General features: G+C 38.4%; 2 protein-coding genes across 2 annotated transcripts in view; one reads left to right on the top strand and one right to left on the bottom strand.

Annotated features, from left to right (window-relative positions):
- GFM1 (G elongation factor mitochondrial 1) overlaps positions 1–26,813 on the top strand; it is a 45,729-nt gene extending 18,916 nt beyond the window's left edge. The window contains exons 10-18 of the mRNA XM_070946374.1: positions 1,360–1,461; positions 4,902–4,958; positions 6,989–7,123; positions 7,570–7,652; positions 19,995–20,157; positions 20,717–20,861; positions 22,014–22,174; positions 24,533–24,586; positions 25,707–26,813. Of these exons, the coding sequence (XP_070802475.1) occupies positions 1,360–1,461; positions 4,902–4,958; positions 6,989–7,123; positions 7,570–7,652; positions 19,995–20,157; positions 20,717–20,861; positions 22,014–22,174; positions 24,533–24,586; positions 25,707–25,838 (1,032 nt within the window). The 3' untranslated portion in view covers positions 25,839–26,813. The remainder of the gene's footprint in view (positions 1–1,359; positions 1,462–4,901; positions 4,959–6,988; positions 7,124–7,569; positions 7,653–19,994; positions 20,158–20,716; positions 20,862–22,013; positions 22,175–24,532; positions 24,587–25,706) is intronic.
- Positions 7,689–18,207, bottom strand: LOC139318778 (latexin-like). Its single transcript, XM_070946375.1, has 6 exons — positions 17,881–18,207; positions 16,769–16,831; positions 15,488–15,665; positions 13,590–13,726; positions 12,125–12,187; positions 7,689–8,050 (listed from the first exon to the last, which is right to left on the bottom strand). Exons 1-6 carry the CDS (start codon positions 18,187–18,189, stop codon positions 7,967–7,969), a joined length of 834 nt encoding a protein of 277 aa, XP_070802476.1. The 5' UTR covers positions 18,190–18,207; the 3' UTR covers positions 7,689–7,966.
- Positions 26,814–27,492: the final 679 nt, after the last annotated feature.

Raw genomic sequence — 27,492 nt, 5'->3', positions numbered from 1 at the left:
CCTTGCACCCTTGTTTTGGTTCTGATCAAAAGGAAGGACGCCTCCTTTTTCTAAATTACTCCCCATTGTAAATAATCTATTGTTTTACATATATATTGTAGGCAAAAGAGATTCCAAAATGTAAAAACACAAAGGAAGCTGTATATTATGTACATTGTGTGGGGTGTAAAATTCTTTCACTCTAATTTGCATAGTTGCCTTTTTGGTGCCTCAGTTGTTCTCCATGGACAGGAATTATTCAAATACACTTTTATTTCTCAGCTGAATAGAGGAGGAAGAGGAAATGATTCATCAGAGAGTTGGCAAGAGCTTTGAGTTTATTTATTTAACATAGCTTCCTGCTGCTCTACAAAATCAGTTGATGCTTCATCAGTAATTGTCCTCTTTTTTCCAAGGGGAGTTCACTCTCCAAGAGAGTCTGTTCCATTGTCCAGTCTCCATTCAAAATATGGAGAAGTTGCCTATCTAAGAGTGTGACCCCTTGAAGACCTAAGAATTATCGTCTGCCTGGCTTGTTCTGTTGTGTCTTGTGCTTTCCCCAACCCGGATCTGTGCCAGTGCACTCTCCCCATTCTCTTCTTTGTGCCTCCCATTTTCTTTGCACATCAAATGAACAGAATAGCTTTCAAGAAATAGCAAATATCCATTGGAATGCAAGACCATTTTCATTTAAATTGCTGGCCTTTACAAGGGGAAAAAAAGGAAAGAGGAACAACATTTATGTGGATAGAGGAGTGTAAACGTAAATTTAAGAATTATCATGTACTTTTGGAAGTACAAATATAACCCATAATTCTTCATCTTAATATGTTACAGAGTAGGAGTCTCTCTTAACTTAGTTTATCTTGAAGACTTTGTTTCATGAATCCGGGATGGTAATTAACCTTTCCTTGAAATTGTTTTCCTTGTGTAAACAAACAGTTTTTCACCCTGTTGGGAGCTGTTTCCCTTTTTTTCAATCTTACCAGATTTTCTGCTGATAAACAGATCATTTATGATTGGCTGAAGATACCATGGCAGCCAGTTTGTGATCAGGCACCAACTCCCCATGGCAAATGCTTTCTAAGATGGCCCATAACAGGGTTTCAAAATGCGTAATGTACCCATTAGCCAAAATCATCCAGATTCTCCAATATAGCAGTACACTGTTTCATTGTTCTTGTGAAACAATGCACTTACCTATGTAAATGAATTTGAAATTCTGAAATTTTATTTCATGTTGAATTATGTAAGTTTATATATATGCTCTAAAATTAGTGCATATATATAATCTGTTTATTAAGGTTATTCTTTGCCAACACCATTTCATGCCACATGCCTAATATAATAAGTATCTAAAACATTGCTTTATTTTACTAGGATGTGGACGAGGTTTACGCAGGGGATATCTGTGCGATTTTTGGCATCGATTGTGCTAGTGGAGATACATTCACAGAGAAAGACAATATTGACTTTTCTATGGTAAGTTGTTAGATGGATTGTTGCAGCTTTTTTTTGTTTAATATTTTTTGTCTTAAAAATATGGTCCCAGTTTTCCTCTATCTATAAATGTGAATTTTTCAAAAGAGATTTTGAACATTTCAAATTGTGTGTGGGGGTGTGTGTGTCTTTCCTTTCTTAGTCCAAAACATACACACATTTGTGTAAGTGCATTTATCTATCAATATATTAGTCTGCTATTTACAAACTTTTAAAAACACAAGGCATAAATATATTAAGCTTATAGAAACAGAAGTTCTGCACTCTAGTCAAGTAGGAATAAGAAGAAACAAATCATGTAGAGTGACTCTTGCGTCTTTGTCTTAAAAACAGTTATAATAGTGTGTAGATGTTAAAGTATTTGATTAGGCCCAGCGAGACCTACCGTCAAATCCACCTTCACTCAAGGAAACTCACTGGATATCTTTGGACCAGCCACTCATAGGGTTGTTGTAAGAGAAGGAGGAAATTCCTTATTGCAGGGGTCTCCAACCCCTGGTCTGTGGACTGGCACTGGGCCGTGGCATGACAGAAACCAGGCCACACAAACAAGCGAAGCCCCATTCACAGTATGTAGGCAGCACCTGAAACCATGCCCCTCCAGTCCGCGGAAAAACCTCTTTCCATGGAATCAGTCCCTGGTGCCCACAAGGTTGGGGGCTACTGCCTTACTGAGCTCCTGGAGGAAAAGTAGGATAACTTAATAAGGTAAATATATAGATGAATGTAAACTGTGTTTATATATAGGGTAATATAACTTCCGCTAAAAGGAAAGTATTTGGATAGGCTGTTTCAGAAAACACTCTCAAGATTCGGAAAGAGGCTTGAGAGTTTTTTCTGAGCTCCTTGTGAAAGTAGGAGTGAGTAAATGAGGGAAATCTCAAATTATTCTGCTTATTCTATTATTCTTAGCCTTGTTTTTAGCTTTCCCTATATAATGAAGGAAGTTGGGAAGTAAAATCCTGGAGCATGCTCCCAGTGTCTCATTTCTCCCTCTTCCCAAGCCTTAACTAAATTCTAGTAAATAAACATCACCGACACAGCCCCTGAAGAAATTAATCCATATCTGATAACAATTGAAATAGTTTATGAATGCTCTTAAACCAGTTAGGTTTCCCCTGTTATCAGCATATGTTCAGTTAATCCCAACTCTCTCAATAGCGTAAAAACTAACTTTTCCAATGAGTTGAGTTTAATTCCCAGTGATTTCCTGACTACAGTATGTTCATGTAACTTTCATAGCAAGAAGAGTGGCTTGCCATTGTCTTCTTCCACTAATTTTGTTTAACCTTCAGGTTTCCCCTGTAGCCTTGGGATTTTTTTTTTCGTAACAATCTCATGTCCAGATATGACCATGTCCAGCTTCCCTTGACATACTGTGTCAGCTAAATTGGTCAGGTGATGCCACCCCACTGAGCCTAATAAACACACCTTAATTATTCATAAATTTCTCTCAGGTCTTATATTTCTATCATACGTCTCAAAATGTGGTACATGAAGTTCTTGTATTTCAACTTTCATTTGAAGAGGTTGTCCTGCCTATTAAACATTGTGTTCAATTGATTGCAATAGAGTAATATGAAAGGGTGTGGCATTCTGCAGATATACTTTTATATGGTGAAAAAAACAAAGTCTTGTCAACTTTTATATATATGATTTCTTTTATACATTTTAATTAAGGCAGGATTATCTGAAAAAGATTCAGGGACAAACAGCTTCTTCATTGACAAGTAGTAGCAAAATTAACCAATAAATTGCACAGCTATAATTACAACAGAAGGTGGAGGCAAAAGGAAGAATATCGTTTTCTAGCCGCAAGCATTGTTCTATATTTAGTTCTTGAATATATATATATATAACAGTAATTCTATCATTAACTCATATATGCTGTAGATTTGCAACAAAATGTATGGTTAGTTGTGAATATCTCAGATTCTGCAAATTGCTGTGTCTTATTTATTTCTCCAATGACTGCCACAGGCTTGTTTTAAGATACAACTTTTGTCCTTGTTAATGAACAGTCCTGAAATAATTTTTGGCTACTTTTAAATTTGGTTGGTTGTTGGTGAATAAAAGCTGCAAGCAAGCTTCAAATGTTAGTAGCACCCAGTGGATAGGCATATTGGAGACATAGAGAAGACAGTAGATGTGTTCAGACATATTCACGGCCAACTGTAAACCAGTAACCTAAAATCATCCAGTCTCTTCATGCATGCCATTTTATTTATTTATTTATTTTATTTTATTAAATTTCTATACCGCCCTTCTCCCGAAGGACTCAGGGCGGTGAACAGCCAGAAGATAAAACACAGAGATATAAAATTTAAAATAGATTAAAACGGATTAAATAATTTGGCTAAATTTTAAAATACCCCATAATTAAACAGATTAAAATTTGTGTTTAAAATTTAAATTTAAAAAAGGAGAAGATTTAGGCCATATCGAAAGCTTTTGGTTTCTATTTTAGTGTCTAATTAGATTTTTCCAGTGATGAAATGTAAAATTTATTACTACTCGTTCTGTGGGCATGGCTTGGGGTGTGTGTGTAATGTGACTGGGTGGGCGTGGCCAACTTTTCTTTTCTTTTTTTAACTTTTAAAAGCATTTTTTCTACAACCTCTTCGGCCAAAGAGGTTGTAAAAAAATGCTTTTAAAAGCCTCTGACGATCAGGCAACTCAGCTGGGATCGTCAGAGGCTTTTTTTTTTTTTTTTAACTTTTAAAAGCATTTTTTTCGGCCGAAGAGGTTGTAGAAAAAAAGGCTTTTAAAAGTAAAAAAACAACCTCTGATGATCGCGTGGCTCATGTGGGCATGGGATTTTTGCTACCGGTTCTCCGAACCACCTGCCACCATCGCTACCAGATCAGGCGATCTGGTCCGAACCGGGAGCATTTCATCCCTGGATTTTTCCCATTTCCCCCTCCCTGAAGTCTTCAGATTTGATCCTGTAATGCAAATGGGGTAGAACCCCAAAGCACGCCCCACCAAAATAGTTCATTTCAGCAGCATAATTTCATGTTTTAAGGAGTTATGTAATATTTGGAGTTGGAGCAGTTTGTATCTTAGAAGCCTTTAACTTCCCCAAAGCACGGATAAAAATAATTAGCCCTATTGTTTCTGATAATATAGAATCATCAAGTGGGGCCCAAGTCTTCAAACATTACATAGTCCTGCAGTAATAAGGATCTAACACTGGACATTTTGAATTATAGGAAATGCAGGAAGTCAGTACAGTGATATTCTAAAACTCTAAGCCTGTTAGTACAATATAATGGGTATGAAATATATTCAAGAAAATGTATGTTTATCTTATAAATGCTTTTATTAATTTGTTTTTAATCTTTGGAAAGACTAGTCTAACAGCAGTGATGACTTCTCAAAAATTTATATTAAGAAATTGTTTCTATGGATTCTTTTTATAGGAACCTATTCATGTACCTGATCCTGTTGTTTCCGTAACAATGAAACCAGTCAACAAGGTAGGGATCTGAAGTAAAAAACAAACCAAACCTAGTGGAATAAATTATGTCTGATCTGATTGTGGCTTTTTGATAGTAGTAAGCAAGAGTATGGTGGCGCTTCTGTATTAAAATGTAATTGAAACATTTCATCCCGGAAGCTCTTTTTCTGCTACAGATTGTCCTTCTTAACAATGGTAACTGCAAGTGGAATTTCCATTGCTAAGCAGTGAAGTCATAAAGCGCAACATTATGTGATCACATTGCTTAGCAACATCAATCCTGGCAGTCCCTATTGCTGTCATTATATGAGGATCAGAGTTTCTTAAGTGAGGACCTCATGTGACTAGGACCAGGACAAGCAATGGGAAAGCCAGCAGGAAGCTGCAAATCCTGATCACAAATTCCAAAGGTGCTTTTTTGGGGAGGCAACTGGACTGTGTTTTTTTTTCCTTTGAAGACGCTTCTTCACCTCTGACTGGATGGTGGGGAATGGAAGGATTTATATTCCTGGCAGACAGCTGGTCATTTGCATTCTTTTAGAGAATCGTTGAGGCCACTTGTGTCCTCTGTGTCACCTGTGTAGTGGATGAGAAGCAAATCTTCAAAGAAAAAAAAAACACAAGAAAGTCCAGTTGCTTCCTGAAAAATCACCTTTGGGACAACCATGACCTGGATGACTGAGACTCTCCATAGACCTGGTCACAAGTCTTTCATTTGGTGGCTTGCAAGCAGACCAGCAGGCAGGTGAGTGCTATGAAGTGCGAGAAGGTGCTGCAATCTGGTGTGAGCATGTCTGGGTGGCAGAGGGGTTGCTGCAGAGTGTGGGCAGGCATGTGGGCAGAGTGGTGCTGCTGCGATGAGCTGCTCATTACAGAGTATGAGATCTCTGAGCTCATGTACTCCATAGCAGAGTTCCTTAGTAGAAAAAGCAGCAGGAGTGACTTATGGGAGAACTTGCAACTTTTACTGCTGGCTTCCCTTTTGATTTTGCTAGTGGGAAGTCAGCAGGGAAAGTCACAAATGGCGATCACATGACTCCAGGATGCTGCAAGTCTCAAGAGTGAGCCAGTTGTCAAGCACCTGATTCATGATCATGTGACTGCAAGGTGTTGTGACCAGAACTTGGAGGATCAGTCAAAAGTACCAGTCGTTCAGCGCCTCTAAAACATGGGTGTCAAACTCGCGGCGTCATGCTGCCATCACATAGCGTATCGTGATGTTTTTCGCAGAGGTGGGCGTGGCCTGTGCGTGACACATCTGCCCGCGGGCTGCCCATTTGACACCCCTGCTCTATAAACTTTTGATAGGCTTGATATCTTAAATATCAGTATATATTTTTTTTACATTCCTGATCGTGTTCCTAGGTAAGTTAACATGACCCTGAGTACAAAGTTCTCCATTTGTAGCAAATATGTTTATGTCCTCCTCCAGAATAAGCCTTGATTGAAACTCAGCTTTTTGAATTGTTAATTATTCAATGTATGGAAAAATGTGAATTCTTTCGGATTTTGTATTGAAGAGGAGTGCCTCACAAATAGCCAGATTCTTTATCAGTTGAGATTGTTACTGCTGTGTTGGTTTTCCTGTTGTGCAATGGCTTCTCTGCCTGAACTCCTTAAGGCTGATGGTGAAATTTGCTGTACACATGGAGATAGGAGACTAACTTGCCCATGTTTGGTCCAGAATTTGAAGTAGCTTGGCTCTTCATGGCCATCATGACAACTATGAACCTTCCACAGGCCTTCATGTTGTGGGATCTCTTGGGTGTGCCTTCTGTAGTGCTGCACCTAAATTTGGAACAGCATTCCCTGCGAGGTTTGTTTGGCCCTGACCCTGATGACCTTGAGAAAAGCATGATCGGTTTTAATGTTTTCTCAGCAAGGCAATTTGTGAATCACCTGATTGTTTCGTATTTAACGTTCGTTGACTACTGTTAGTGAACTTGGTCGTGGGACTTTTAAATCATGTTTTTAATCCACTATGTAGTACTTTGAGTCACTTTGATTAGGTAACCATACAAATTGAATAAATATTCTCTCTCCTTTTAGAATGATGACAAGTTTGCAAAAGGCATGAACCGTTTTGTTAGAGAAGATCCCACTTTCCGAGTCCATTTTGACACGGAGAGCAAAGAGACAATTGTTTCAGGAATGGGAGAACTACACCTGGAAATCTATGCTCAGGTGAGTATTAAGTTTACACTGGGAATGATGCTGTTGTATTGTCACTTGACAAAAACATTTCTTTAATCTGGCCTGTTGGAACCTAGTACAGTTACCAGTTTCCATATCTCACCAAATAAATCATTCAGTAACCCTTGCTCGCAGTTTCTTGAATTATGATATCTAAAATCCAGGTTTCAATTTTTGGAGCAATGCATTTTTACTAAAAAAAAAAAAAAACTATACTTACACATTAGGAGACAAGGTTGCATCTATTACATATGATATTCTGTTTAGGGAGAAGTCGAAGTATCTTCTGCTTCCCCAATTTTGGCTTGCATTTGTTTCAGTGGTAGCATCGTTGGAATTCTACTGCTTTAATAGCATTAAATTAGACTGTTTACTCAAGATGTATCTATTTGGCAGTGCATTTAAATCAATAAAAACTTTGTGTCCTTTGTGTTTAGAGAATGGAAAGAGAATACGGTTGTCCTTGTGTGACTGGAAAGCCTAAAGTAGCATTCAGAGAGAGCATTGAGGCCACTGTACCGTAAGTATTCAGTCTAATAAGTAAGTGCTGCCAAACCAGGGTCCAAGGATATTTACTTAGTTCTTGGAAGATATACAGAATTGGAAGGGTATCTAAAACCTCCAAGTACCCTGTTTCCCCCAAAATAAGACATCCCCTGATAATAAGCCCAATCGGGCTTTTGAGCACATGGCAATAAGGCTAAGCACATATTTCAGGGTTCAAAAAAATATAAGACAGGGACTTATTTTCGGGGAAACACGGTAATATTTTTCTTAGCTATAGGTAGTTGCTTTCACCTCATCAGTTTAAGAACATGTAAGATTTAATTAATATCACTTTGACTGGCGACTATTCTGTGCTACTTTCACTCCATGCTGTGGATGCCATAGAACTTGCATGTGCCAAGGAATAATTTCCTGCAAATAAAAAACACAAAATATTAGAAATATTCAAGTTTTATGGAAATCTGGGATGTATATTTTATTTCTGAGTATGGCACCAAAACGAAGATTCTGCTCCTTTCTTTCTTTCTTTCTTTCTTTCTTTCTTTCTTTCTTTCTTTCTTTCTTTCTTTCTTTCTTTCTTTCTTTCTTTCTTTTTTTGGTACTTTATGCCACATTCCATTTCTTTTCTCTTTTCCTATTCATAAAGGTTATTGATCTATAGGTCAGGCAATTCAGAATGTGGATCACAGAAAAAAAAATCCTAAAACATTGTCTGATGTACTTTTATTTGAAAGCTAGATCTGTAATGCTTTTGAATTGTGAAACAAAAATTTTGCAAGGCTTCCAGAGTGGAAATAGAGAGGAATTTCACAGCCATAGTAAGTTGAACTTTGTGGATCATGAAATTTGAGTGAAAATGTGCAGCTGTGTTTGTGTATGTATCTCCAACCTTGTCCTTTGTACTTCTGCTATTTCAGTTCTCCCACTGCCTTTTCTGAATGATATGCTGTACCACAGCTGAGTCTTCCCATATCTCGGGTTTGCATGACAGTGGGTTCCCTGGCTAGCATTATCTTGTAGTGCCATGGTGTTTTTAGGAAAAGCATAGGAGGTAGACTTTGCAGTAACCTTGCAATTAAACTCACATCTTACAAAAGGACTCCGCCTGCATATGACATTAAAATGGAGTGAGCGGCTAAAGCTTTAGAGAGAAAAGCCACATTTCAAATGTCCTTGACAGGCTTGAATATTGGGCTGAATCCAGCAGGATGATTGATTACTCTGGCTTATGTGCCACTCCAATATGTTCAACTCTGAGTAGCAGCACTCATTTTAAGAAAAATGCTAGAGCCAAATGGTAATACTTAGATAAAACATATGAGCATATCCAGCTGGCAGGATTGAAACTAACATAACCCAGCCGCAACCTGTTGCTACATCTTGAGGAGTCAGTCAAGTACAGGTAGTCCTCATCTTACAACAGTTTGTTTAGTGACCAATCAAAGTTACAACGGTACTGAAAAAAAGTGACTTATGACCAGTTTTCACACTTAACAACTGTTGTAGCATTCCCATGGTCATGTGATCAAAATTCAGATGCTTGGCAATTGACTCATATTTATGACCATTGCAGTGTCCTGGAGTCATGGGGAAAACTCACTTTACAAATGTTTCACTTAGCAACAGAAATGTTGGGCTCAATTGTGGTAGTTAAGTCGAAGATTGCCTGTATTCTCCACCATCATAAAGGCCCTTCGAAATATCCAGGTCTTTGTAGTCTACTAGAATTCTAACAGGGAAGATACCACACTTTTCTGTTCGTTGTACCAAGGAAATGGCCTGACAATTGGAACATTCAACAGTGAATTCCTGTTTCTAGCTAGGGGGGAAAAACCCTCAAATGGACAGATATATAGAATTTCTGGTTTCTGAGCTTCAATTCAGGAAAATAAACAATATTCATCTTTGGTTAAAGTTTGGTCCTCAACTCAGTTGAGATCCTCTTTGGTCTTCAGGTCACCCCTAAAGCTTAGGATCATATTGTGACCCCTATTTTCTTAAAAATATGTACAAAAATATGTAGCCCTTGGTTTACAACAGCTCATGTAATGACCAAAGTTACAACGGCACTGAAAAAAAGTGACTTATGACCAGGTCTCGCTGCTTTAGCAGACTAAGAAAGATACTCAGAGATGATTCACACCCTGGTCAGTGTCTCTTCGCACTTCTACCGTCGGGCAGAAGACATCGAACCATAGCTAGCAGAACAAATAGGTTTAAAAATAGTTTCTACCATGTTTCCCTGAAAATAAGACCCTGTCTTATATTTTATTGAACCTTGAAATAAGCGCTTGGCCTTATTTTCAGGGAGGTCTTATTATTTGGGGGCACATGGAGCAAGATGGGGCTCCTTTTGTCATCTTACCTGATTTCCAGCTCTGTGTTTAAATATTTTCGGCGGGGGTGGGAGGCTTATTTTAGCGCATGCGCTCAAAAGCCTGATCGGGCTTATTATCGGGGATGTCTTATTTTGGGGCAAACAGGGTATCCTTGGGCTGCCAGACTCTTAAACACAACCATAATCACTCCATGCACCAGTGGAAATGTATGCCTAGTTTTTCTTCTTTCTTTGTTCCCCCTAATTATTTGCATAAGGATTATTCTTTATACTATTTATGTTGTTTGTATTTTTTGTTTTGGATTGCATCAGTGAGGCTAAAACCAATTTCGTTCTATACATGATATACAGTGACAATAAAGGCTATACTACTAACAAAGTTTTCACACTTGTGACCATTGCAGCATCCCCACGGTCATGTGACCAAAATTTGGATGCTTGGCAATTGGTTCATATTTATGACGGTTGCAGTGTCCCCAGATCATGTGAACACCCTTTGCGACCTTCTGAGAAGCAATGTCAATGGGGAATCCAGATTCACTTAACCAGGTTATTAACTTAACATTGATTTACTTAACAACTGTAGCAAGACAAGTCGTAAAATGGGGCAAAACTGGCTTAACAAATGTTTCACTTAGCATCATAAATTTTGGGCTCAATTATGATCATAGGTCGAGGACTACTTGTACTGGATATCCAAAGTTGCTAACTAGATTAAAAAAAAGGAGGGGCATCTAGATCAAAGGAAATGATGATTCCATTTCCGCTCCCTTTAGTAAGAACTACTGTATGCTTAGAAATCAGCAATGGCCATCTGTGAAGTCTTCATCATTTCTTTCAATACTAAATGCTGTTGTAAAAGAACAATTGTAACTGCTAGTTTGAAAAATGGTACCCTTACAGGCATTTAGATTCCCTACCAAGAAGTCTTTGGTCAGTGTAACATGAATTTTGAATCTGACCTTAATATTTTGGGCTTGGGCATCTTATTCAATCCCTGCTGTTCTTCCCAATAATTAGAAAACAGATTAACAGAGTTGGAAGGGACCTTGCAGGTCATCTAGTCCAACCCCGGCCCAAGCAGGAGACCCTACATATGCTTCTACCTAGGATCGAACTCACAACCTTCTGATTGTGAGGCAAGAGCTTCACCTCTAGATTTGCAACCATAGAACTCACGGCTCTGGTCTTGTGGGGTTTTATTTTGATAATACAGATGGTTTAGAAGCCAAATATTCCATGCTTTTTTTGCCCTCCCATTGAATTATAGCATTAAGCCATATTCCTATTCTGAAAACAAAAGCTGGGGTCTGCTTACAACTAAGTAAGAGAGTCATCTTGTTCTTTGGGCTATCTTGTTCTTATGTTTTGCTGGACATGAATCAGATCAGGCTGCACTTAAAAGTACAGTCTACAGGTAGTCCTCAACTTACGACCATTCAAAGTTATAACAGCACTGAAAACGTGACTAATGAGCGATCCTCACGCTTATGACCGTTGCAGCATTCTCCACAGTCAATGATCAAAATTTGGATGCTTGGCAACTGGCGTGTATTTTCAACGTTGCAGCATCCCAGGGCCCTATGGTCACCATTTGGGACCCTCCCGATTGACTTCCAACAAGCAAAGTCAATGGAGGAAGCTGGATTTGCTTAACAACTGTGTGAGTCTCCTAATAGCTGCAGTAATTCACTCAACAACCATGGCAACCAGCTCTTAAAACTGGGCAGGACTCGTTAAGCAAAGTTGCTTAACAACAGAAATTCTGCTTCCAGCTGTGGTTGTAGGAGTCGTGGTGGCACAGTGGTTAGAACTCACTCTTCACTGCCAGGAGTTCGATCCTGACTGGCTCAAGGTAGACTCAGCCTTCCATCCTGCGAAAGTCAATAAAATGAGGACCCAGATTGCTGGGGGCAATAAAGAGGACTGTGAAGCGGTATACAAGTCTAAAGTGTTATTGTAATTGCTATTGCAAGTTGAGGGCTGTTTCTACAACACTGCTCCCTATTTTGGAGCCATTTCTTATATATCCAATTTAGCATCCTTGACTGTTGCCTGGACACTCCAATGTTGTTGTTATATGAAAACAAGATGTATAACTTCTGCTGTGCGCTTTAAAAAAAAAACTTTTTCAAAATATTACTTACCTGGGAGGCAATATCATGGAATAAAACCTCATAGGAAAATTCAAGATAGTCATCATTTCTTTTCTGAAACCATAAAAGGGAAAATCAGTTCAGCAACTACAGTCCTTGGTTAAGTACAGTTAATTAATTGTATATAATATACAGAATGTATATTTGAGAACTGAATAATCAGAAGAGATTTGGTTTTCCTTTCTTTTAATCATATAAGCCTAGATGCAAAGCCCCCAAGTTTAAAAAAAATTCTACTGGCTCAAGCAACTGTATAGTTTGCAACTTTTTTCTTTTAAAAAACCCAGAGGGTTATATTCTCTCTTAAGGAGAAACATACTTGTCTTATCCCAGCAAATGGTTTGCTAATTTTTGCTTATTATTTTATGACTCTTTGCTTATTTTCTCATAATATTCAATCATTAGGGAGTGACTCCTTGGTTTATTGCATTTTTGTGACCTCGTATTCCTTATAATTCAGGGGAAAACAGAATAGAAGGTGTGTTTTTTTAAAGGCAGCATATGCAGGAACTGATCTAGACTCTGCTATAATCTCATGTTTGTTTTTGGTATTATCCCAAACCTCAAATAACCTGTTACCAAACTGTAAAAAAAAAAAAAAAAAAATGCAACCATGAGTCCAGAAAAATTGTTCAGCTGTATTATAAAAGAACAAAACAAAATTAAAAATAAAATGCCTCAGAGTACTCAAAAGTGTTCTTTTTAAGATGGGGTGGAAAATGTCTGGCCTATGGCCTGAATCAAGATTCCAACTACCGTATTTTACGAACTATAAGACTCACCGGAGAATAAGACACACCAAGATTTTGAAGAGAAAAGTAAGAAAAAAAAATAGTTTTTGGCCTCCGTGAGTCACATTTTTGCCCTCCGCAGCCCCCAGGAGCACTCCGCAGGCCTCCCAAACCCTCTGCACATCCCATTTTTGCAAAAAATGGGCTTGTTTTTGGCGAAAATGGAACGTGCGGGGTTTTGGGAGGCCAAAAATGGCTGTATTTAGTGTATAAGACGTACCAACATTTCCACCCTCTTTTAGGGGGGGAAAAGTGTGTCTTATACTCTGAAAAGTATGATAACTAACTTGTAAAATAGATGTTTCTTCCCCGTTTCACCTTTCCATCTCTGGCATTTGTGTTAGTCTTTCCTGAGTTGGTGGGTCTTTTAATTTGTAAATCCCTGATTTCTCAAGAGGGGAATGCCAAATAGCATGACTTCTGTTCTTCTTTGGCTCTGTAGTTGTTTAATGTTTATTTTATTAAATTTATTATGCTGCCCATCTCACTGTCAAGTGACTGGACAGTTGCATTATTTTTGCTCTGGGGAAATGAGTTAGCGATTTTTGAGTCATAAATAGTGAGGTTGGTGTTTTTAAAACAGTCATAACGTAGAAGCGGGAAGCAGTCTTTTGAAGGGGGTGGGAAAGAAACTCTAATTGAAGTCGGTTAAGACTTTGACTTACCACTTGTTTGACATTTTGAATTTGAATCATATTGTACCAGGTGTTTTCTGTCGAATTCTGCCATACTATATATCCAGAGGCAACCTTGGCTAAGTTGAAAATAGGCTTCATTTCGGCTGGCATATTTCCATCATTATCTGGAAATATAAGTAAAAGTTGTACTGAAATAAATCTTGAGACAGAGGAATGCAGGGCTAGGCGCAGTATTGTGAATATGTATGCTTTAGTAAAAATTATCTGGGTATATGCAACATGCATTCTTTCTTGTGTATCTGGAACTTGGATTTTGATCTAGTAGCCATGTAGCTGAAATAACTATTGAAAAAGAGGTGTGTGTGTGGGGGGGGAACTAAATCTGGATGGACTATGTGGGCAACACTGGACACGTAATACTATTAAGATCCATATTGGAGGTACTTATAATTCTAATAGCTACAGACATCCTATAGCCAAATATTATTATTGTTTGGCACCATTGTTGGGAGCATAAATAATTTTTATTTATTTGTTTAGAAAATTTATATATGGCTGCCCATCTTAAATATATAAGGTGTTGAGCACCTTACTAAAATTCCAATATATATTTTTTTTTTAATCCAGTGGAGAGAAAAATATATCCAAAGATTTCATAATAGCAATTTCACAAAACAAAAGATATATTATGGGCACCCACCCCACACACATCCTGGCCTAATGCAAAAAAAAACCAGGCTTTCTCAGCCTTCTGAAAGACTTGAGAGGGCCAGGACTTTCCAAATCTCAAGGGTAAGGTTGTTCTATAGGGCAGCAATCACGAGAAAGAAGGTCCTGTAAGATTATAATGATCAACAGAAGAGATTTCGATCATTCTCATTCTGTTGGATCTGGAAAAGCCAGAAACCTTAAAGAGACCAGGTGGTCCAGCAAGTAACCTGGCCCCATGTCAGGTGTGGCTTCAAAGGCAACACAACCTAGAGCACAGTGCAGTAATCCAATTGGGAAATGACTAAGGCAGGAATGACAGTGAGCAGAGCCCACCCCACCCTGGTCCAGGAGTGGATTCAACTTGCACAAGACAAATCCTTGCAAAGGCCCCTCTGGTCAGGGTTGCCATTTGCTTTTAGAGAAGGGCCCCCAGATAGTGCACCAACTTTGTTTTGGGAAGTGCTACCCCCTTAAAAATGAAACATCTGACAAATTCAGGCGTGTACCCATGTTAATATTCTGGAATGTTAAAAAAAATCTGGGAATTTATACTAAAGTAATAGATTTACCATGACATAAGTATGCATAGACCAGGATTCACTTTTTAAGATTCCTGGTTGTTACCATTATGCATTTCCAAGAAAAAAAAATAAAAACACTGTAGTCAGAAATGCAAGTGATACATTTATATATCAATGCTTACTTATGGATTATAAGAAAAGGATGAGATATGATATCACCTTACTTTTTCTGTATTTCCATATATCAAAACACAGTTTTCAAAGTAACAACCATGATGAGTATGACTGGTTCAAATAAAAGTCAGATCTTATTCTCACCTTATTATTTAGATGGTGAATGACAGAAATGAAATAAAACAGAACAATACTTTTTTTTTAAAGGAAAAGTATCAGTAAATGCAAAGATCTCATAAAAATATTTAAAATAGGTGTGCGCCTGCAAGAAATGGCCACACATCCTAATGCATATATGGTCAGGCTTCTAGATCTTTGTATGTTGGAAAAGAAAAATGCAAAATCTGCTATTAAGAGGAAGGGAAGAATCTCTGGAACTTCCTAACAGTTTTTAGGTAGGAAGTTACACTGTAATAATTTAAGTTTAGGATCTCCTGTCACTGGTTATATGAAAACACAAATAAATAGATGTTATTTAACTTCAGAATGCAACACTTTAAATGGCAACATTTAGTTTACCTGGTATATTTTTGGTCTCTAATGGCTCAGACAGGTGCTGAATTCTGTTGTAGAATATGATGTCTGCTTCTTTCGAATGTGTCTCAAACTCCCCTTCCATAGTATAATGTATTTCAGGAGCGATAGGTGTGTCACCATGATGATAAAGTATCTCGGCTGTGCAATTCAGGAAGCTGCCCTGTTGCAGAAATAATTGGACCAGTTTAAAACTTCTGGAGATATTGCTAGCAGCATGCAGTGATCATCTGGCTTTATTTTAATTCACAGTAAACCTGATGCCACCTGAATAAGAAAGATCAAGTCTTGCTTTATAGCAGTGTTGCTCAGCTTCGGCAACTTTAAGGTTTGTGTGTAATAATAATGGCTTGAAAGGTTTACAACTCCCTTCGATGATGGATTCTGTTCTGCTATTTCTTTTCGGCTCTATCATGTCACCAGGCCCATTTATGTAGAAAAGATAGACGCCATTTCATATTTATCCTCCACATTGTATTGTGGGATAATTCATCAGCAAGAACTTGATGGTATGTAAGGTCCCCATTAAAAAAAAAAATTGAGATCATATCACAATAAGTCCTTGTTTTTTTAAAGTAGTTTTGTATTTTGCTTAAAACTTTTTTTGAGTCAGTGTATGCTCTGTCCTCTTCTTAGGTAACCGATATATGTGTGTGTATGTGCACACACACACATATTTACCATCAAATGTGTTTTAGGTGGGAATAGAGATTTGAGGAGAGTGGAGCAGCTTTAAGCCTTTACTTCTAGATTGTGAAGAACAATGAGCTTTGCTTGTTTTAATTGCCATTATATAATAAACTACAGTTGCTGGGTTCATAGTGATCTTAAGCCATAAAACATGACTAATACATGACAATAGTTTTGAGTTTGCTTTCTGTCTCTCACAAACAATTTTTCATCACCATTATGGCTATCGGCAACCATGAGAGGGTGGATGATCTAGGGATTTCTGCTCTAGACAGGTAGTTGGATTAAAAGACACTTCTAACGTATGATTATGAGGAAATTGGCTTAGAAAAGAGGAAAGGTTTTAACCTCAACCCCTACAGACATGCATCCATAAACACACATCCCAGCAGCCTTCCTTCTCAAAACAGCTTTCCTCATTCCTAATAATAGCCTCAAAATAGTGATTTGGGGCAGAGCTGCCCGCATTACGTATCTTTCTTTGGGGTGGGGATGCAGATTAGGGCCTCCAGCATCTACGTCAGTCCCTAAACGTCATTCAGTTTATAGTAAAGAAAATACAAGATCCAAACTTACATTCTGAATAATTTCTTTCACTTCAAACTTAAGATGGTATTTATGCCCAGTACCTGGAATGTCCTAAAATAAAAAGAGAATTATTACATTGCTTATCTTGAATATTTTGGTAGAGATTACTATCCTTTATCTGTATGGGTTTATTACTGAAAACAGGAAGGGAAAGGTGTAAAGCCTTAATTTAAGATGCTTACTAAAAAACAAAGTGAAGTGTCATATTGTCATAAAGTGATTCTGATGTATTTATGAAATTCGTAGCATGGCAGCCTTGCAAGGGTAAGCACATGATACATTTATTCGATCCTTTCCAGCTTGTGTTCAGGTGTTTTGAGGACTACTCCCATAATCCCAGTATGTATGATTGTGGCTGTGAGGGCATATTCCAACATTTTCAGTGATTTTCAGTTGGTATTTTGACCAGATCAGTATTGTTATTTATGGAATGCAAACAACTGTAACAATCTTTTTTTTTTAATGGTTTCCCATTGATATTTTCACTTTTAAGAGCCCTGGTGGAGCAATGGTTAGAATGCAATATTGCAAACTAACTCTGGGGACTGCCAGCAGATGGGCAGTTCGAATCTCACCGGCTCCAGGTTGACTGAGCCTTCCATCTTTCCGAAGTCGGTGAAAAGGAGGCTCCAGATTGTTGGGGCCAATAGGATGGCTCTGTAAAGCCGCTTAGAGAGGAGCTGTAAAGCGGTATATAAACGCTATATAAATACAAGTGCTATTGCGATTGACCGTGTCTGGGAAATGCAACGATCGTAGCTCGGGAAATCCCAGGAAGGGATGACATCCTGTGTTGAAGGCGCTTAAAAATTGCAGACGTGATTCCCACCGTGGGCGAGGAGACAAAAGTTCGGACGAGGGGAAGTTTTGTGTTTGGTTTGTAAGCAGCAGGAAGGGAGGCGCCTCGGGATCAAAGGCCAATGCTCCCCCCCCCCCGCTTTTCAGGTCTGCTGTCTGTCCTGCCTGCTTTTTGCAGGTCTTGCCAAACAAAACCGCTGGCTTCGGTGCTCGGGGTTAGGTTAGCCGGGCGGGAGGCGCGGTGCTTGCCTGGCTGAGCCTTTCCTTCCTTCCTCCCTCCCCTCCCTCCCTCCGGGGCTCACCTCCAGGCTGGCTTGGTTCACTCGCCCCATTTCGAGCAGTCCGTGCGGGCTCCCGCGCTGATAGGTGAGGTAGTGGAGCACCGCGCCGGCGGCTCTGTTGGCCGGGTAATGGGACGGCGGGATCTCCATCGCGCTTGCTGGGGAGCGTTGCTGGCCGCCCCCGCCGCCCAAAGAAACCTTCCCGGGGAGCGCCTGGGCGGAGCCGGTTGCGGCGCGCAGTGGCCACTCCGGGTCCGCGAGCACCAGGGAAGCCGGAAGCAGCAGCTGGAGGAGCCGAGCGGGGCCTCCTGGGCCGCCAAGGAGCCGCATCTCCGCGGGGCTGCAGGGAGGCGCCTGATGCAGGAGCCCGAATCCGGCCCCAGCTAGGAAAGAGGCTCAGAAACCATTGGAAACCGTCCTTGAGGTCATATTCCCTCCCCCCCCCCCCCCAAAGCTATTGGGCGGCGTCGACTCTAGCAAGAAAAACAAGGCGATCCGTTCCGGCTTTGGGGATTGAATGGGTTCTTCCTGGCCGTGGAAGAGCCTCCAAAAGGGATCGCAGCCCAGAGGGCAAAAGGAGAAACGTCCCGTCCCGAAGAATGTTTGCTTAGGGAGCAGAGTTCGCTGGCAATCCAGAGGAAGGCGGGGGCGGTGGTTCCTCCTCCCTCTCCCCCGGTCGACCCTGCGGCTACGGTCGGTTATTTACCGAGCGGAGCAAGCCCAACCTCATCCAGGGGCTTTGGGCCGGGCTTCCTCTTAGCCCGATCCAAATCGCAGAGCTGTCCTGCGTAAGCGCACCAAAGTGCCTACCGTCCTTGTCCTACTGTTCCCATTTATTCGTATCCTTATCCTGTAGGCATAATCGTGTTTATATTTATATATGTTATCTTATACATATTTGACAGATTAAACAATTTTTAAAAAGTAAGTCATGAGTTGAGCAGGAGGACTGTGCTCTGCCTTGAGAAAAGCAAATAGATTAGATTAACAGAGTTGGAAGGGACCTTGTAGGTCATCTAGTCCAACCCCACCCCACCCAGCAGGAAACTGCACCATTTCTGACAGATGGCAGTCTAGGCTCTTCTTGAAAGCCTCCAGTGTTGAAGCTCCCACAACTTCTGAAGGCCAATTGTTCCACTGGTTGATTGCTCTCACTGTCAGAAAATTTCTCCTTATTTCTAGGTTGAATCTCTCCTTGATCAGTTTCCATCCATTATTCCTTGTCTGGCCTTCAGGTGCCTTGGAAAATATCTGGACCCCCTCCTCTCTGTGGCAGCCCCTCAAATACTGGAACACTGCTATCATGTCTCTCTTGGTCCTTCTCTTCTCTTCACTAGACTAGCCATGCTCAGTTCCTGTAACCGATCTTCATATGTTTTAGTCTCCAGTCCCCTAATCATCCTGGTTGTTCTCCTCTGCACTTTTTCTAGAGTCTCAACATCTTATTTTTATAGTGTGGTGACCAAAACTGGATGCAGTATTCTAGGTGTGGTTTAATTAAGGCTTTATAGAGTGGTATTAGTACCTCACTTGACCTTGATTGTATTCCTCTGTTGAGGCAATTTAGGATTGTGTTGATTTGGCTTGTTCCTTGAGGCATCTGGATGCAGGATTTGCTCTTTACCGAAGCTTCCCTAGAAAGTCATTGCAGATTGCAGTCACACTTTCAACACATTCATTTAATCATCCTTCCGTTCAATTCTATGTTGTGTGCAAAAAGAGAAATTCTGCTTAATTCCCTATTAGCTTCTCACACAAGCCAAAGGCATTGTAAAGCTATTGTGTAGTTATTTACAGGTTATAATAACCTATATATAAATATATCTTCCTGATATATACCCTAAAACAATGTTTTTAAAATGAAATGTCTTAATAATAAAAATACACAAGTACTAAGTGCAACACTCACACACCCAGGGAAGGAGCCTGGACTGTTCACTTGTATAAGAAGTTTGTATCTGAAAATTGCCTGCAGGTCTAAAGATCGGTATTGATCACACAGACTGATTACAAAGCTGCTTATTGTCATAACCATTACACACAGTAATCTGTATTACTTTACATTACATTATATTACATTAAACAACAGGAACAGATGTGATTTGCCTGTAACATAATATTTTCATTTTTTGCAGGTTTGATTATACTCACAAAAAGCAGTCTGGTGGAGCAGGCCAGTACGGAAAAGTAATAGGGTATCTGGAGCCTCTAGAACCAGAGAATTATACCAAAGTGGAATTTCTTGACAAAACAATTGGGACAAATATTCCAAAGCAGTTTCTTCCGGCCATTGAAAAGGTAATATATATTTATTTTAGTTTTATTACATTAAATACGAACCAGATACAATTGCAGACAGGCCCCTATACTGTTATATATAGAGCGTAATTATTTTCAGGTACAATTCTAGAGGATGGTGAGATTTCTTTTCAAGTCAGAATGATGAATTTGATGCCAAATTTTAAGCAAACACCAGCAGTTTTTGGAAGTTGCAGATATATGGGGAGACCACTATAGGGCTTGAGTTCATCCCTCACTTCTTAGGATTTTAAAACTATGCAAGGGCATCTTCAAATATCTCATTTCTTTTTTACAATAACCTAATTTTACAATATTTATGTGGTCTCTAAGAGTCAGCAACAACTTGATGGTACATAGTTATTTAATTTACAGTATGTCACTATCTCTAAGGTTTCATTTTATTTTCAATGCTGGACATGCCTAATTATGTTCTGATTGCAAATCACTGCTTTGAATCATATTTTCTGTACATATATTTTCAGTAACATTCTGCCTGTTAAAAGTCTATAGTATTGTTTGGGTAAGAAATCACTAATGGCCAAGTCATGTTTTATAGGGATTCCGTGATGCATGTGAGAAAGGCCCATTGATAGGTCACAAAATTTCAGGGATCCGGTTTGTCTTGGAGGATGGAGCTTCTCACATGGTGGATTCTAATGAACTCTCTTTCATCCGAGCTGCTGAAGGTGCCACGAGGCAAGGTACTAAGAAGTTTTCTTTCAAATGCTTTCTTTCCTGCTTTTACTGTTCTTTTATAACTTATCCATAATACTTATACAAGTAGTCTTCAATTTATGGCCATTCATGTAATGATTATTTGAAGTTACAAGGGTGCTGAAAAAACATCTGGTCCTTGAACTTATGACCATCACAGCATCTCCACCATCATGTGATAAAAATTTGGCCACTTGGCAATTGGCATGCATTTACAATGGTTGTAGCATCTTAAGAGTTGCATGATGGCCATTTGCAACTTCCCAGGCGATTTCCAACAAGCAAAGCCAATGGGGGAAGCCGGATTTGTTTAACAGCTATTATTCATTTAATGACCATGGTGTTTCACTTAGTGACTGTGAAAAGGTCATAAAATTGGGTGTGACTTACTTAATAACCCCATCGCTCAGCAACAACAGTTCTGGTCCCAATTTATATCTTTATATCAATATTTAAAAACAGGATAGTTCTTTCTATCCAAACCAATCCCTCACATCAAGCGTCTAGTTCTTTCCATATTATTGCTACCCACCATTTATGACTTTAGACTTGTCTTTATGTTCTGAAGAATTTCATTTCTTTCCAATTTATATCTGCATATCATGATTTCCCCCATCTTGTTGTTGCAAACAAATTTGGGCTTTATATTAATAAGTGGCTGTAACTTCCATGAAATGATTGAATGTGTTAGAAGAGTTTGTAGATCATCTAATGCAGCCCTCTAAAGAAACAGGAATCTACTAAGCAGGCTTTAACAATCTGTCACTTGATGTTCATTTCAAAATCTTCAGCAAGGGAAATCCCTCTTGATTCTAGATAGGACAGTTTGCTGTTTGTATTCTGCTTTGTCCAACTGGCATGGCCATAAAACTGCCTGTCTTGGGGTATATCATGCAACTGTTTTTTACAAATGTTTTTTTTATTATTACTCAATGTGATGTGAAAATAAGTCTTTACATACTACAGTTCTATATAGATATTCATTTATATTATATTTATATTTATATTCATTTATATTAAATTTACTTGCCACCTATCTCATTACAAGATGACTCTCTGTGAGGATGTGTGTTAAATAGTAAATATAAAAAGGCATTTGACTGTATAGGTGTTGTATCATCTCTTCCTTTCTAATTCAGCTCTGAAAGAGGCAAGAACATGTATTCTTGAGCCCATTATGGATGTGGAAGTCGTAGCACCAGCTGAATTCCAAGGACCAGTCATGGCTGGAATTAATCGCCGTCATGGTGTTATCACGGGGCAAGAGGCGGCTGAAGACTATTTTATTCTTACTGCTGAGGTATATGTGTATACTACTGTCATCTAAAGTTACTGTTCAAATAATGATTTTATTCATATCTATTTACCAGAACACTTTCTGTAACAAATCTGAACAGTTAAGTAATTAAAATATTAGCTATTGCTTCTGTTGTGAGTCATGGCTCACTGAAGACATCTCCATGAATAAGCAGAAACAACAATTGCTGTGAAGAATGAAAGACCAGTTGACTAAGCTGGTCTTTTGAAGGCCTCTGGAGAGTAAGAACATGTGATCAGTCATGAGTGCTCTCATGGCAGCTTCTTGTGAGGAGACCATAAACAGCAGTCTCTTGTAAATTTGAGTGTCAAGAAACAAGGAAGATAATGTCTTTACTCTGACCAGTAGCAGGGCATTTACATAGGGACATTAAGCCATGCCAATTTACTTTCTAATCATATTTGGAAATGTTTGATTTAACCACCTTATCAACATTAGAGACCTTCAAAATGGCAGATTCCGGTTTTATCTTCTTTGGATTTAAGAAATTTTAAACCAAGAATTTAATATATAGTATTATATAATTGGCAAGGAGGGGGGGATTAATTTTAAAAAGTTTTAAATGGATTGAGAGTCCAGAGATATTTGGAATATTGTTTATTTTTGCTGAAAGATTTGAAAAACATGAAAATCGTATAGTTGTAGGAAACTACTGAAATGGAGCTAAACCCATATTAGGAACTATGGCTTAATGAAGGTTACAGATTGACACTTGAAGGAACGAAAGGACCAGGCAGAATAGAATTAAAATGGCTAAGTCAGTTATAACTTTTTCTTACCTTGAAAGATTTTTTTATACCTGGACTGAAATACTAATAATTAATATCTCAGAATGGATACAGATTTCAGTGGATTTTTTAAGAAGATGATGAAAAAAATTAAACTTTTATTTGACATAGACATTATAGAGTTTGAAGGTATGGAAGACAACAAAATTAAGGTTACCAAAATGTGAATTCAAAAGACAAATCAAGAAAAGGTTCTAGATATGGAACAGTTGTGGGGGAAAATCTTGGATGATGCCGCTTTACTTATTTTTCAAAGTAAGTTCATGAAAGCTGTGAAAATCCCACTTGAATACTGAAGATTGATGAAAGTTCAAATCTTGTAATGCCAGTGGAATGATTTAAACATTAAGATTTTTGAAGAACAAAATGAAGAAATATAAAGTTGGACTATTTAATCAGAGCTAAATTATTTGTTTTATATTTCTGGTAATTCCTAGTGGATTTTTTTTGCTGAATCAGGACTAAAAAGATGGTTTTGGGATTTCATATAGGTAAAAATGAGGCTAGGACGAGAAGTGTTCTTTTTTATTTGTAACCTTAAAAGCGAGCAAAAAGTTGATAGCTTACACTCAGTGTAATGAACGTTGAAAGCCATATATTTATTATTGGGTGGGGTTTTTTTTTTGCTTTTTTCTTTCCTACTTTTTTTCTTTTACTTTTTTCTGCACCTTCTAAATTTTTATTTTTCTTTCTTGTTAGTTTATATTAATTTTTACAATGCTATTAAAATTTTTAATAAAATGGGTGTGGTGGCTCTGTGGTTAGAGCTAAGACTTGATGGTCAGCAGACCTGAATTTAAGACCAGGGTACTAAGTAGTGGGGGTGAGCTCCGGCCATCTGCTCCAGCAATTGCCCACCTAGCAGTTTGAAAGCATGAAAAATGCAAATAGATAAATAGTTACCATTTTGGTGGCAACCTGGGTGGAGACGGAAGAGGGGAGCCCCCATTGGGCACCCCTCGGGCAATGGTGATCCACTGGCTAATTTGTCTCAACTTGGTGGCCACTTCTGGGTCTGATTGGCTGCCGAACATCTACTGCTTTTGATGCAGAAGACTCCCAGTTTTCTTTGCACTGCCATATGCTAAATAAATAAACTTCAGTAAAATTAGACATTAACTGTTCATTCTGGCACTTTTATTATTTAAAGTTCATTTGCTAATGCTTTCAGATTAATGATGTGTGGAAGAGAGCATCAGGGTTATATTTTTATGACACAAGAAATCCAGATTTCCAGGATTGGTTCACACACCTCTGAGTTTGAATCCTCGGAAAAGGAAACTATGGAATTGCATCTTACAGTTCATACAGCAGGACATATAAATAACTTGATGTTTTGGGTGTCATGAGATTCTTTGTTATTAGTTAAGTTACGAAAAGGGAATGAAGGAACTGCATATCATGCCTTGAATTCATCCTAAGAAGCTAAATTTTACTGTGCTATTAGTGGTAGGTGTTTTAAGTGACTTGTAAACCCCGAATTGTAATTTTGTAGATGCTTCTTAAATTAAGAAAAACAATTACCACCAATTCTCTATCACTTTTTCCTTAGGTGGCGTTAAACAGTATGTTTGGATATGCTACAGAACTAAGGTCATGTACAGAGGTAAGTGAGCAGATACTTTCTGAATTTGTTAAAGCTTTGTTATAGTTTTCCAGCATTTATCATTATCTCATTCAGGTCATTTTTACTATAGGACATGTCATTTTTTTCAGTGTTGGTATAGATGCAGCTTCTGAAAATGAATAATTAATTTTGTTTAAAGTAACAAAGTGGAAAGAGAACCTGAAGGGAGCAGAGGAAAGGGGAAACGGGAGGGAAAGGGAAAGGGAAAGGGAAAGGGAAAGGGAAAGGGAAAGGAAAGGAAAGGAAAGGAAAGGAAAGGAAAGGAAAGGAAAGGAAAGGAAAGGAAAGGAAAGGAAAGGAAAGGAAAGAGACTGAATAATTTATAGAAGAGATGAGTCTTTACCCTAAATTCTGTCCCTCTGAGATTTTCATCTGGTCTGTTAAACAAACCCATTTGACTAATAGTGCTGCAGATATTAGTGTTTGACTAATAGTATTGCCACTGTTAGCCACTCCAAACATATTTTTTCTTTGCCTCTTGCTTCCCCTTCAAGGAAAAAATTGGATTTGTGCAAAACTAGCATAAACAGATGTTGTATTCATGCAGAAGCTCTTTGCCTACACCTATTTTTTCCTTTTGTGTTGACTCCTGGTGAAGAAGAGAGTGTGCTAGTTGGACAGCTCTAGTTGGTTCATTTAAAACACAGCTATCTGTGCCAGATGATCCACCAGGGCAGACAAATGTTTGTAAGCCACCAAGGTGGCCTCTAGACAAGATGGGCAACACATCAATCAATAAATATATAAATAATTAGACTCTGCCTTTGGTTTAAATCTTTTTTTATCGCCCTTAGTTAAAAGAAATGAGAGGAGAAAGTGAAGTAAAAGGAATGCAGAAACAAAGATGAGAATAGAGAAAGGTTGGAAGCTGATTTGAAAATCTAGCTTTTTACCTCTAGGAGTGTATGTATTTCAAAGAATTGCAGTGCCTTTTCAAATTGTACACTCGGTTGCTAGTCCAGTTATCAGCTACTTACTGTGTCAAGCTATGCTTGTAAATTTCTCTTCCACCATGCAATGCATGTAAACTAGCACTTTACCATTTGTCAATTGATAAATTGTTTGAATTATTCATAATATGAGAATATTTTCTCTTCAGGGAAAAGGAGAATACACAATGGAATACACTAAATACCAAGCCTGTTCATTCAATACACAGGAAGAATTAATTAACCAATACCTTGAAGCAACAGGACAACTTCTTGGGAAAAAGGGCAAGGTCAAAGGTTAAAGCACCTTCAGATCAGTCCTATACAAGAAACTGCCCACAAGCAATTTGTTACAAGACTTACAATTGAACAAATGAAGAAAATTCAGAGCAATTTCATCCTGAATCAAAGTTTTGACTTTATTAAAAGTCATGAAACAGACTCTTGTTTGTACAGAAATTCCATGAATGAATCACTATCTTAATTTATGTTAAAATGTTTTGTTTTAGGGGCTTGATATTAAATTAAGCTGAAAATGTTCTTTTCATCTTTCTGTCTCTTTCGACCTCACCATAATGCTCTCTACATACCTCTCTCCAATTTTTTTGAAGCCTTCCCTTAATTAGAGGATCAAATGCAGGAGAATTATCAGATCTTTACCTGATTTTTTTGATAATTGCTACCGAGTCTGAACTAGAAGACTAAATAACCTTTCCCTGAACTTGAGTACACAAGGCAGACCTGTAATGTAACATGAACATTTGAAGGATATGTAATAAGTTTAATTTTCTAATAATACGTGAAAATAGATTGTGGGACAGAGTGATTTTTTTTCCACTTTCCATTCTTCTAGACATCATGCAGCAAATAATATATTTTAATGTTATTGACTATTTTTCCATACCTTGGAATTCACCTGCAATAAGAATCCCACTTATTTGGATGCCTGAGCAAAATTTGAGAAATGATTCTAGGGCCAGACACATCAGTTACTGACTGAAAGGAGCTCAAGGCAGCATAAGGGTGTGTTTTTCAGTTGCCATATATTGGATATTGCTAAAATGTCAGTTGCCTATGAAGAAACATATGTCTGATTTCTCAGAGGAACACCAACCCAAAAATTCAGCCTACTTGTACAAAGGGAATTTTGTCCCTCCTCAGTCCTTCCCATACAAAGAGAGCCATGCAATTTCTACATCTACTTACCTATTCAATTATTAGGAATGGTGGACTGTACAGGCCTGCAGGGCCATCTGAATAAAACTAAATGCTCAAAATGACCTTTTATTTGTCTCCTTTAAAAATCCTAAAAGCAAGAAGCTTTCTCATAAGTATCCTAATGTGATATGCAAGGAGAATGAATAATTTTGGCTTCATATGAAGTAACTTGTATCCCGGGGGCCATAAGGAAATGTCTGTATCATTTCCTGGTAATAGTAGAGCAGTGATTTGCCAGCACTACCTTCTAGGATCTGATTTCTGTTTGACCATGGTACCTCCACAGAGTGGTGGTTGTAGGCGAAGGTGTGGTGGAAATGTTTGCCACTTTGAGTTATTTGTGAAAAAAATAAAGGCAGGATATAAATAAATAAATAAATGCACATCATTTATGAGTCTGCAGATAGCCCTGATTGATGGAAACCCCATCTCACATATGCTACGAGAATCAGGTACAGTTCTGGGCATTTGTTTTTGCCACCCTAGCAATCAATTTTGAACTGACCATCCTTCCTTATTGAATTATTTTTTTCCTTTTGAATTTTCCCTATTCTCTCAGCTGTTGAAAGTAAAGGAAAACTTTTTTTTTCAAAATAGGATTGTCTAGGATATGAACTTGGACACCTTTGGTTTAGATCTAGGCTCTTTCTATTTCTTTTGGGTAATCCTGTGAGCTGTGGGTGTCTGGATTAAGGAAATGATCAAAATTTCTTTATACCGTTTGTCTGTCTGGAAGAA

This window comes from Pituophis catenifer, unplaced genomic scaffold (genome assembly GCF_029215685.1).
Source record: "Pituophis catenifer annectens isolate HBS135680 unplaced genomic scaffold, rPitCat1.0.hap2 SCAF_6, whole genome shotgun sequence".
In the NCBI taxonomy this organism is placed as follows: Eukaryota; Metazoa; Chordata; class Lepidosauria; order Squamata; family Colubridae; genus Pituophis; species Pituophis catenifer.
The sequence above is the reverse complement of the archived record's forward strand: the minus strand, read 5'-3'. Positions and strand labels throughout refer to the sequence as shown.